This window comes from Homalodisca vitripennis, unplaced genomic scaffold (assembly GCF_021130785.1).
Source record: "Homalodisca vitripennis isolate AUS2020 unplaced genomic scaffold, UT_GWSS_2.1 ScUCBcl_949;HRSCAF=3940, whole genome shotgun sequence".
Lineage (NCBI taxonomy): Eukaryota > Metazoa > Arthropoda > Insecta > Hemiptera > Cicadellidae > Homalodisca > Homalodisca vitripennis.
Genome location: NW_025777064.1, coordinates 1,358 through 14,741, shown reverse-complemented (window position 1 = coordinate 14,741; position 13,384 = coordinate 1,358). Strand labels below are relative to the sequence as shown.

The 13,384-nt window shown below is 32.6% G+C and overlaps 1 protein-coding gene across 1 annotated transcript in view; it reads left to right on the top strand.

Annotated features, from left to right (window-relative positions):
- The window catches only part of LOC124371114 (E3 ubiquitin-protein ligase MARCHF3-like), a 29,211-nt gene extending 22,706 nt beyond the window's left edge, over positions 1-6,505 (top strand). Inside the window, 1 exon segment of the mRNA XM_046829428.1 lies at positions 5,468-6,505. Coding sequence (XP_046685384.1) covers positions 5,468-5,612 — 145 coding nt within the window. The 3' untranslated portion in view covers positions 5,613-6,505.
- The last annotated feature ends 6,879 nt before the right edge of the window (positions 6,506-13,384 follow it).

Sequence of the window (13,384 nt, the reverse complement as noted above, 5' to 3'; positions counted from 1 at the left end):
ATATAATCTTTAATTAAAATAGAGGCCCCTCCATAGGGCTCGCTTCTACAATACGCTGAAGCTAATTGGAAACCACTGGGCACATATAACTTTACTTCATCCTCAAGGAGCCAATGTTCATTAATTAGAACAACATCACAAGTGGCTTCATCCAAGACCACTGCTAATTCGTTTACTTTATTTCTTATGGATTGAACATTAAGATGTAGCACATTCACCCACATATCCTTACCAGACCTCTGGAAACCAAGATCTAAATCACCTCTACAAAATTTAACACTATTTGAATAGAGGCTCGTCTCTATGGTGGTGCAGCCAGATCTGATAGTGGACAGTTTTCCAAAGAGGCCCGCTCTTCCATTACCCCATCTATGAGAAGCTCAGAAGTCGAAGTGAAGGCTGTAGCACACGTATCACCATCAGCGTTGGAGTTAGTCATATCCTGTGGTGCTCTCTCACCAGTGTTGTTAGAACATGCTTCCTGTGATGAAGGCAACTGTGAAAACAGTCCCCCGGATGCCGACTGTACCATAGATCTTAGACACTTCTATCTCCTTGGTCTCCTCCAGTGCCTCACAAATTAGTTTAGCAAGCCAGTACTTGCCTCTTGCATTTAAGTGCATGCCGTGGCGAGTATGTAAATATCTATCTGCTCCACTAGCCCTAACCAGAGAAACATTAGGAAACTCTTGACTAATAGTTTCTAGGTTTTTATTGAATTTTCTAATCTCTTTATTAACACATGACCAATTTTTTAAGTCATGCCTAGTGGGCAAATCTACTAAAACTATTCTAAAACCGCTGTATTTGTCCAATGTTTCACTAATTGCATCGATTGCCCTTTGAGCTTCATTGCGGAAAACGTCATTAGATCCACATGCAATGGCAAGCACATCATTAGGACCCAGTTCTTCACCATCAATGTTATCAAAATTCAAAATCTGCTCAGCCAAACCACCAGGCCTAACAAAACCAACAGCATCCAACGATTTAGAGTGTTTATTTAGGTGAAATGTTAAATCACGGCCATGGCTGTCAGCACATAATAGCAGTTTTTGTTTTGTTTGGCTACTTCTTCTTGTATTAATGTGGCATCTTTCCCCTTTTTGAGCAGACGAGTCTTTTCTATGGGTTTTTCTCCAGGTGTGAGTTTGTGAACCTACGTTTGAAGTATTGACAGTGTTAGGTATGATGATACAATCACTTACATCAGACTTGTCACCTTCGAAATCACTTTGGAGCACTTCAAAGGAATTTTTTTGAAGTGAAATCTGGACTTGACAATGCCTGAATTGCTTTAAATGCTCGCTGTTGCCTCCGACCAGAGATTGTGTAAACTTCCTGCCATTCAGTATCAACAGAAGGTGGTTTTTGATTGTTTATTATAGGTAAGAGGGGGAAAGCAATTAAAGCAGGCAAATTTTTTCGGACTTGAAGGATTCTGCTGTTTTTGTTGACTTGAACTTTTTTCTTGTAGGGTTTTAATTATACTCTCTAGGGTGCGTATTGTGTCAAGCATTTTTGTTGTTTTCTTCCTTATAGATCACACAACGTCTACAATTCCCAGACTGAAAACAGCCCTCCTTTAAATTGCCCCTGGCCTCCTCTTCAGCATATATAATAAAGTTTTCATTTGCTTCTTTTTCGCTTTTTAGTTTCTGCTCCAAAGATTTTATTTCATTTAATAGTTGCTTTTCTTTCTCATGAAACAGATTTTTCATTGATTCAATGTTCTCTTCATAATCTTTTAACTTGTCTTCAAGTTCTAGTACATAAATAGAAGTTTTATTTTTTTCTTGATGGAGTTCTTGTTTTAATTCTTCATTCTCCTGTAAAATTGACTTATTTATCTCTTCGGCTAGTGAGGAACCATTTAACTGTTCAAAGTTTTCTTGGCTATTTTCAGAAGATAGTATATTTCTGCCTTCAGTAGAGTTCAAATTACATCTTGAACATGTCCACTGTCCCAACAAGTCTTCCTTTTCCATAATCTTTATATCAGGTAGAGTTAGCTCAGCACATTTAAAATGGACCCATTTATGGCAAGATCCTGTACATAAAATTCCAGCTGACCTTACATTGTTCTCGCATATTCCACAAGGATATTTGGCCATAGTATTATTTGTAACAATTTCCACAACTGATTACCAATTTTACAATGACTTAATTCATAAATAATAAACAGGCAACCAATTAATTAAGTACACAAATTACAAATAATCAGCCTTTAGAACATGCAATGTGTGTCTAGTTTTAATCAGTATATTAATTTCCAATGAAAGTCAATATGTGCCTGAAAAGTTCAAATGTAAACAAAACAATGTAAACAAAGCAGACACTGTCAGAGCAGAAGACACAGAGAGTAGAGATAAAGTCAGGTGGCCAACAGCTGACTTGACCTTGACCTGTTACTACAGGTTTGATGTGGCAATTGGTTTTTCAGGTTAACTTCTGCTTGATTGAGAATGACTGTCTGTTACTGTACTACAGGAGTCAAATGCAGTGTACAACTTCCTGTCAATATTAACATTCAGTTGATAAATTTTCTGTAAGTCTCTAACAAATCTTTATAAATAACAGACCCAGTTCATGTGTTGAGTGCTCCAATAACTTTTGAAGCCGTGAGTTCACTCAAACCTATCAAAATCACAGGTACACTTCCACTAAAAATAACATGTGCTTTCACCTCCTATAATAGTAAATGGCATATATATTAATTTAAATCTTAAAGTGGTTTATTAAATTTCAAACTGTATATCCCAGTTTGGTCTTTATATTTGAAGCAAACATTTTAATACACTGTATAATGTCAATTCACTGACTGTAAATATAAAATTATAAATAAACTGTCACCTGTTTATCTAATCTGTTAGTAGATTCAAAACCACAAACTCTAAAAAGTAGATTCAAAACTCCATTCCATTCACAGTAACGTTACGTATAGATGTAAAATCGATCAAAGATCGAGAGCGGTAATGAGATATCACAATTGGTTTAGTTTTGTCATGGTTTAGTTTACGTCCGTGTTTACTAGTCCAGTCCAGTACATTTTTTATGTCAGAGTTGATCGTGGTAATGCCATCATCGATTTGGTGTATGTTAACATGGAGATATATCTGGACTCAACACTCAGCCAGTCGGATGTTATGTCACCTACTTGTACACACTGCCTTCTGCCAGACAGATAAGACCTCAGCCATTGCAGGACATTTTCTGAAAAACCAATTATATTTAGCCAATAGTAGTCTGTAGTTTACACAATCAAAAGCCTTTGAGAAAAACTTTGAAGAGAGTCAGTATTGTGCTTAGTTTTTGGTCCATTGTGAATCGTATATATCGTCAGTGACTTTCAGTAAACCAGTTTCAGTACTATGTCTTGTTCGAAATCCGGATTGTAAATGATTTAGAATGTTATTTCGTGTTAAATAATCAGTAATCTGGCAGTGCACAATTTTTTCAAGGCCTTTGGATAGAGCAGGCAGAATATTAATTGGTCTGAATGAAGTCTTGGCAAAATGTTGGAACTGAGGTCTTGTTCAATGGGCGGACAATAGCAGACTTCCAAAGTGAAGGGAAAATACCCTGTCTCAGTGACATGTTGAAAATGTATGTGATTATTGGGAGGGTTGCAAAAAGAATGTTTTTTATTAATTGAATTTTTATGCCATCAGACCCTTCAGCATTACTGCCAATACGGTGAATGGCTTTCAAAACGTCTGATTGTATTACAGGTTTGAAAGTAAATTTTTCATATTCGTGCCGATTGATAGGCATATTTAGAAGTTCTTTAGCATAATCCGTAACTTGGTTTGTATTGACAGTCTGACAACATGAAACAAAACAGTCATTAAGATCATTCAAGGGTAATTGGATCAGAGGAGAAGCGCGGTCTTTGCCCAAACCAAGTTTCCTAACATTTCGCCACAAATCGCTAGATGAGTTTCTTTTCAAACAGTTTACGCGTGTATCTCAACCTGGAATTTAGTAGAAGTTGTTTAACTCTATTTCTAATTTGTCGATATTGAACTATTAAAACGGGGTCACTAGCTCGACGAGCTCTCCTATACAGGGAATCACGTTGAGCCATCAAGCTAAGAACTTCACACGTGATCCAAGGCACTGGACGCCGCTTTGTTATGCCTTTGGTAACAACTGGTGCATGTTTATCGTATAGCCCCAGAATGGTGGTGTTAAAACCTTCAACCATGTCATCGACAGATTGCAATGTCTGTAGATTCTGCCATGGGGTCGAACACACATCATACATAAAAGAGGCTTCGTCCATATTTTTAAAATCTCTGTATTTAATAAATTTTACTTTTGGCTTTGGAACTTTGACCTTGATAACACAGTACACAAGATCGTGACGTGAAACTGCTGGAATTGGAAGCTGCCCTAGATGCGTCACGTCAGAGGGGTCAGTAACAACTAGAAGGTCCAGAAGGGTGGCTGACTCGGCAGTGTGATGTGTCGGGCCTAGTGGCAGTATAGTCATGTTAGTAGAGTCGAACATTGTTATCAGTTGCCTAGTATTATAATCTTGTCTGTATTTTTTGTAAGTTTGTGTTAAAGTCGCCCATGATCAAGACTCGACTGTAGCCAGGCAAGTGGAGTAAGAGAGCATTTTCAAAGTCTATCAGATGACCTATTCTGGGAGGCCGATAGCACACACCGATCAATAGGACATCCAACACAGATGGACACCAATTTCAATAAACATGAACTCAGGCTTGGCCAAGTATTCAGAGGGAGATGCGGACAAAAGCCTACACCTCAGACCCTCTCTGACATAAACCGCAACACACCGCCACCAATCTTAAGAATTCTGTCATTTCTTAGCAGCACATAGCCAGAGAGGGCCACCTTACCTGAAAAAAACACTCGGCTTAAGCCATGATTCTGATACGCCAATAATGTCAAATGTTTGAGGCCGAAAAATTTATATTATTATTTATATTAATACGAATCAGTGGATTACATATGGCTGTACTATCCTACTATTTGCAAAACCAGGGACAATTCCTAGGGGTTTATCTCTTAAGCCAAAAGGATATTAAAAAAGAGAAGAACACAATCTAATTGGGTTTTGCAGAAGCCTCAGATTTTAGAGTTAAATATAAGGGAAGCGCAAAGGTCCTTTTTTGGGACTGATTGAAGGGTCTTAGATTGTTCCCTTATAAAAAAATGACCAAACTGTAATGGGTTGTGGTACCACATCACTCACACTGTCACTCAAAAAACCTTTTAAAATTGAAGTAAATTTGCATTTCAAATATATTACTTCACAGTTTTACTCTAAAACTATGTAATATTTTATCAGCTCAACTAAGATCTGTTGAACTTCAATGCACTAGTGTGGTCTGTTGAATAATTTAGACCTTATAATTTTGATTTGTACCATTAATATATCTGCTACCTGGCAATATAATTACTTTCAGTATTGCACTAACTTTCACCTTACTCATAGATTCCAGTGGCAGAGCATGAACCGGTGGCGCATGAGCAACCAGACGGTACACCTGGTGGACCATGCTAAGGCGCGGCGGCGGCGTCAGCTCGGCACAACACAATGTAATGCCCATCGTACCCCTGCTCTGCCTTCCCACATATAGCCTCAGTCTCTAAGGAACAATGCTCAATCTACCATGGTGCATGGCAGTGTCTTGTAGTACCCTCTATAGACAAACCAGTCATTCGGTTGTAAAAATGTATAAGATATTTGTTGATCTGTCAGGAGTTATAGTAGTTATAGATATCTGTGTCCCAGAACCATAGTATCATCTAACTGTATTTTTGTGCTCTTATTAAAATAACTTAATTATCTCTGTAGGTTTTCATGTAATTTCAGTTAGATAGTGGTGAATACGTTTTTAGCTTTCATTTCTTGACTGATAAAAGCTAAAAGCATAACAGCTCTTGTTTATAACGGTAAAATGTTTTATAATTATGAGATTTTAAGTGTTTAACTTTCTTTAAGATTGTTCCAGATTGAGCCATTTTATAGTTGGTGTCTAAACTGCCATAGCTTGTTTTGTACACTAAAATATACAAGCTAGGAGAGATATCGGAAAAAGTTTGATATTTTTATTCATTATGAGTTGTGTTTTACAATTTTATCCTTGTGTTTTCTCTCTGTGATTTAAAATCGCTTGCTCAAGGTTTCTGGTTTGTTGTAAATATGATCTTTTATTATTTATTATACTTAAAACTAAGCATTATGTGTATCTATAGAAATTTATGAATTACATAAAATATTATCTCTGTGCATTCTTTTAAATTATGTTGTTTAAATAAGCATTTCAATTAAGTTTGCTTTATTTTGCACCATACATTTTAGTTTGTTAATTATTTCAACATGTAAGCAAGTTGAGAGCATCAGGCTGTGTTAGTGCTATATAAGCTCTGTGTAAAGTTGTTCAACAACTAAAAACATATTTTTAGACTAAACATAGAAAATTTGATGTGAAGTGGAATTAATTTAATAAATATATTTTATGAGTGAAAATACCTTTCCATGAACTATCCAGATTTGAAACTTAATCTCAATATTTTAACAACTTCTTTAGTTAACTTTTAAACATGTTCAAATAGTCCAGTTCAAAATATGAAAAAGTTACCCTTTTGAAACTTATTGTTGTTTAAACTTGGTGAATTGTTTTAACAGTTTTTAAATTCACACACAGTGGCTTTTATTTAATTGTATAACCAACAGAAATGTATTCATAATTTAAAATAATTGCAATATATAATCCAACATTGGACTGATTTTTATTTACTAAAGGATTACTAAAATGTTTTTATAAGAAGTTCAAACAATTAAATCAATCAATTTTTAAATAAATAAAGAAATATAATTCTAGCTATTCCTAGATTAACTATAAATTCATAAATATTAACTATAAATCACAAACACCATTGTCTTCCTATTAAAGAATATACAACAAAATGGTCTGCTTTCAATAAAGTAGTACAGAACGATACATTGCACTTGAGAATTTATTGTATAGTTCCTTTAGTAAATCTTTCATAAAAAAATAACATTATATATTGATTTTTAGGAAATACTTTAAAAAATATGTTTCTATTTGAAAACAAACATGTATTTTATTATTTAGTAAGCTTAATAAACATTTAATAGTTGTCTGTGAGTTGTCAAGTATAATCAAGCTGTAGTACATGGCTGAATAATGTATAATATTCATATTGTAACCTATGTTTTTGGGTGTCCTAATGTAGTTTGTATGTTTATATTGTTCCCACAGTGCCTTTATACATGGACAATCAATATGTCTTTGTGAAGTAAGTAACTGCATACACTTCTTACCAGATTAAACAATGATTTTAAACTCTTAAAACTTTGTTATTATGGGAGAAACGGATCATTCTTGCCATGGATTTAACAAAGTAAAGTTAAGAAGCATTCTGGTCATGTAGTAATGCTTTTTGTCAGACATACATTTAATTATTGTGTTGTGGTAAATAGGATTTTACGGAATAATCCGTGAATTAAACCATTTTCATTGTTGTTAACGCTAATGGCTCTATAGCTAACATAAGTAATATAATGTTTCAATAAAATTAGAAACTTTGTCTTTCTGGATTAGACTGGTTATTGCTAGAACATATGGTTAACGAAGAATGGTTCAGTGTTTTGTGTGCAAGAGTGTTTGTTAATTTTTAATATAACATTATCGAATTGGCATATTTTTGTGATATTTCCAACGTAGGTTAAATCAGTAAAAGCTAATTGCTATTATACTAAGGCAGCCTACACGAAAATAGTCAGATGAAGACTGATGTGTATGAATCCCCCCTCTAAAGCCTGCACCCAACACTGTTGCTGGTTTTAATGTATAGAAAATTATTAATCCTTCTAAACATCTGTTTCAATAAACAAACATCAATAGCTGTACCATAATCAAATATACGTACATAACCATTTGTTTTCATTTATCTGTTTTGCAGACATCATTTAAATCAAGTAAGCGGTATCTGAACGTTGCCACGTCATATTGGTAACAAGTGGTAGTCGTCAGCGATATGACAACCCCGCCTTAAATTTCATCAGACTATTTTTGTGGAGGTTTCAAAATTCATAGAACTACAGTATTTTTTTAGAGCTTTTGAGCTCTAATGTATGTTTAATTATTGATTTTCTGTGTCTAATTTAGCTATATAGGCGGGCAACGTTAATCCAAATATTCGTTTGCTCGATACATTCGGATTATTAAAATATTCCGAGGAAACATTAATAAATTATCACAAACACACTTACATTAAATTTACTTTGCCCAGTGACAAATGCAGGCTTTTATGTCGTGTGTTAATTTGAAATCTTTAGCAGCTTGTGTCAGTGAACACGGAAAATTTGAACTTTTCTTATGGTCTCTTTACAATCTTTACTATGGTTAATGTTAAAATAGGATGGTTCATTCAAGCTTTAAACTGGGAAATATAATATGTTTATGTTTATCGTTTACAATTTGGAATCATTGAGCTATAATTCTTAAAAGCATACTAAGCAAAATTATAATGGAATGTTATAATAGAATGCCTGTTAATGTAGTTAACCGAATATTGTATTTACAACTTCACAGGCCATTGCTATACTGACCGAGTAAGGCAAGTCACATGTTTTATAGGAGTCTCCCCCACCATACTATTTGCAGTGCCTGTTTGATTTCCACGAATTTAGCAATGCGTGCCTTGTCTTTTATCTCTCAGAATCAGTATGCCATCATCTACCCTCCAACGCATAACTTCCTCCACCTCGCTACAATTTTTTTGAGTTATTCTATATACTATACTGTTTATTAAAGGTTGTCTGAAAGTATCTGATATTCGTCGAGACGATTGCTCTTTATCTAAGGCAGCTACTGTTATCAGATTCAGCATGCTCTATCTTTGTTCTGTTGCTTGCATGGAGGATAGCTCAAAAAAATTGCTTAATAGTGCATTAGTTGTAGATGTGAACATACCAAAAATCATTGTTGTGGAAATTCTGAGAATTTGAGTTTGAAACAATAGGTTGTTAAATTTGTTCCAAGTTAGCTCAATGAAAATCAAAGGAAACATTAGCTTGAGTGACGTAAGATTTGTACGGAATTATGACCACTGAACGTGATCTCTATCTGTTCCCGAAATCAAAATCTCCATTTGCAGAAACCAGATTTTAAACAGTTAAAAGGGTCAATCTGACTAACAGTTGAGCTAATGGTAATTCTGAAAACGGACATTGCAGTTTGCTTCTCAAAGTGGAAGTGGATTGTTTAATAAATGCATCATGTCTAATGGAGAGTAATTTGAAGGACACTAATATTTTGATGTAATCCTAGTTTTTTACTAATGTAAAAATATCAGATATTTCCAGACATCCTTTGAAGTATATAGTAAGATAGTCCTTTAAACATGCAATTAAACATTAATATCAATACACCATAAAATTAAAGTTATTTGTCAGCCTCTGTTTTAAGAACACTTGTGTAGTTTTAGTTTGTGAATCTAACTTTTTTACTTGTTTCTTGAAGTGTGATTTATTTTAAATTCCACTGTACTAAAAAAATAACCTCTTGCCATTCACAACTAAATAACAAAAACAATTACAGTTCCTTAGTTGATGAGTAATTGCTCCTGCAGCAAATGTGGAAAATTCACTTAAATCTTATTAATTTTGTGTCTGAACAAGAGAACATTATTAGCACTAAAAGAGTTAAAAACCCATGTGCTACACAAATTTTTACTAAGACGTTAGCAACTGGAACATGGTTTCATTCTGTAAAATGCTTCAGTCATATCCAATTAAGCAATATGAAGGTGACACAATTTTTATTGCACTTCTGACACAATAACATTTAAGACTGTTATTTCTCAGCACAGCTATCGCCAAAGCAATAAGGACACAAATTGATTACGTCTGCCTCTTAACCCTGTAGCTGCCGGTTATTACCACTGGTACCAACATCGTCCTTTCTAAAATGCCATCGGTATTGTATGGTAATCTCACATTTATTCAAACGTAATTCAGAAGTTTCACATCAAAATCTGTATAGCAACTCTCAGATGCATACATTATAGCCTACGTGTATTTAAGTTATTCCACTGTATACCACCTGAGTTTGTGTTTACGAGTTCCGTATTTGAACAACTGTGATGCCACGTAGTATGAGACAAGGTCAAATGTTGCTGCCATGGTTTGAGGTTATTAAGCCAAATATTATATACTTGTCTTACTGTTGCTTTAAATATTTAATGCAGCTATTTCAAGTTCTATAGTTGTAAAAGTCATAGTTTTTACTGTTGTCATTATATTTACAAGTGTTCCTACAACTCATTTTTGTAGCAATGTACAATGAAAAAATATGTTCTCATTTGTGTAAAAGAGTTCTATGCCTTTAATTTATTACTAATCCCAAAAGTATATTAAATGTATTGCATTTTTGGTATCTAGAATATTTGATTTCTTAGTAACCATTATGGAATAAAAAACAACATTATTCTTAAACTTTAACAAACTTTTGGCATGAGATAAACAGCATTAGCTAAAAAGACTGTACATAAAACTATGTTATTATCAAATGACATATTTTTAATACATTTTTTAAATTTAGCTTGCAATAGTGGACAAAATTCCTTGGAATTTTATAAAAACTTACCAGCTAATCCAGGATTCAAATGCTGATCTATTTGATATGGTACTGTGTAATTTTAATTATTTTCTCATGAACCGATTTTAAGAAATTTTCTTACAATTCTATGCAAAAACAACCTTAATTATAACTATTCATTATTTAAAAATCAAATATTTCAGTAATAATAGTTACTTACTTAGTAACAAATACGTTTGTTTTGACACAATTGGTAATTCTGTAAGAATGTAGAAATAAAGCTTATTGTCTATAAAATTTTATTTTTGTGAGGAATTTTATTTCGAGGAATGGGGTGTGGGGATAATCAGACCCACATAACTGACAACAAACTTAAAGTGAAATGCCTCACAAAAATAAAAACAATTGTGGACAAATGTTTCATTTTTAAATGAATTAATAATTAAAATCCCATACGATCGAAGCATCTACAATTATTATAATATTAATAATTGCAAATGGCTAAACATATTTGTTATGGAAAAAAGTTATTTTGAGCCATTGAAAAAGTATTTGTTGTATTTATATGTTTATTTAGGCATAAATAGTAAACACTCTAAAAGTAATTAAGTTAATAGGGGTTAGATCCATGATATAAAAAAAACAATGATGTAACTAAAATATTGGCAGAGTTCAATGTTAACAGTTAAAATTTGGATCCAAAAAAATTACCTGCAGAACTGATACCTGTAATGTAATTCCATGAAATATTATTTTATATTAAAAATTATATATCCAAAGTAAAGTAAGCAAAAAATTTATTAGAATTTGAAAAAGACTTTCACGCTACAAATAATTTGAGTCATTTAAAGTAATATAAACTAGTATACTCATTTTATTCCTGTAAGTTTATAATTTCTTGTTTTTAAAAGATTTCTTATAATAAGAGTCAAAATTTAGACTTCTGATTTATTCAGTACTGTAATTAGATTCTGTACTCAGATGCTACGTACTAAAACTAACATTAACAAGAAAATTCTGATCAGTTTTATATTGTTTACAGCTATTTTAAATTAGATTCGGAAGGAACAAATTATCTATCTCATAAATTCTTTTACAGTAACAATAAAACCAAAACCCTTAGCTGTTGAAGAAATTTAGGAGTTTACTACGTAGAATTTCCATTTTTGGAAACAAAAAACATGGAGCGGGGGAGAAACTCTAAATTTTCAAAGTGTAAATTCATGCCATGTAGTAAAAATGACTAAACGTGCAATTTGTGTTCAGTCTCATGATGAAATAAAAGGAGTTTTAGTTTATGGAAACTTATGGTCTTGAAACAATGAATTTTTCATCCTTTTTTTTGTTAAAAAAAGTAATTGTGTAACAAATATAATTTTATGAGGTATTAATTAATTTTCATCTATATTACTGTTCACTTTGCGTATTTATTTTTACATTGTAAGCTGTATTGGTGCCTTGTAGACTACAAATCTGACAAAATAATTTTAATCCATATACGGACCATAGATGTGCTCCGAACGTCCCTACATAAAGTGAACGAAAAGCACGACAACATCCTTTGCTATCTGCCGATGGCCACTTCATGTTGGAAGAATCTTATTTTGTCATAATAAGTAACAGTTTTAATTGAGGACTTACCTACTAAGTTAACCATGTTATTATATATATATATATATATATATAATATATATATATATATATATATAATCATATATACATGTGTAGTATGTGTTATAGTTTTCTTAAAAATTGATCTTTTACAAAATAACTTGACATCGATTCTTGTACATAAATACATTGTACTTTGATGGATACATATTTCTTTCAATTTAATTCATTTAAATTAATTAGCAAAAATAATGACAGGTGAAGTATCATAATTCAGCTTGATACTGAGTTTCTGTAGTTATCTGTTGGTTAAGAAATTTACGTTTGTCTGAATTTGGTCAGTTAATACTTTGCAACAATCATTTATGTTAACGTTTTTATTTCATTGACAAACAATACTTTGGAATAACTTTTGATAATTTGCCTTCAAAAGCATAAAGGTAAAAGGTTGCTTTTGGTTCTTAAAACTAGTGTTGTAAAATTGTGCTTAAAATTAATTTTGGTTTAAACATATCTCAATGATATTCATTTCTCATTGTTTTATAAAACATTGTTATTAAATCTCCTGGAAAATAATAATTTTAATATTTGAATATTTGATCAAATTAATACTTGTGGAGATAAATACCAATAAAACCCAACAGTAAAAAAATCATCTTTGTCAAGAGATACTTTCTTTATTTTATCTGGTCAAGTTTATTTAATGCTAAAAAAATAATAAGTAGAATAATTAGTTTTAAGCATTTCACCATTTGAGATACAATAATATCATAAACTTTTTGAAGGGACCTTTTTGGGTAAGAAGCAAAATAACAAAAAATTTACTTTAAAACTCCAAGAAGCTCTACAATTCTCTTACACAGCTCATAATTTTAATTCCATGGTAAATGGAATTTTGAAATATATGTTGCCACTACTTATTACGTTCTTTTGGTTGTAAATTCAGTATATGATCATGTAACACTGTAATGAACTTTCAGATTCTAAATACATATAAAACATTACTGACAGGTTTTGTATTGTAGTTAGTTCTTCCATACTTATTATATTGCTGTAAATATGTTGTGTGCTTGATGTCCTTATTTTCTGTTTTAACAATTTATATTCCTTGTCTTGAGTTAGGGCCTGTTCACATGAGCGCGACGTGTCGCGCGACTTGTGCCGCGCGA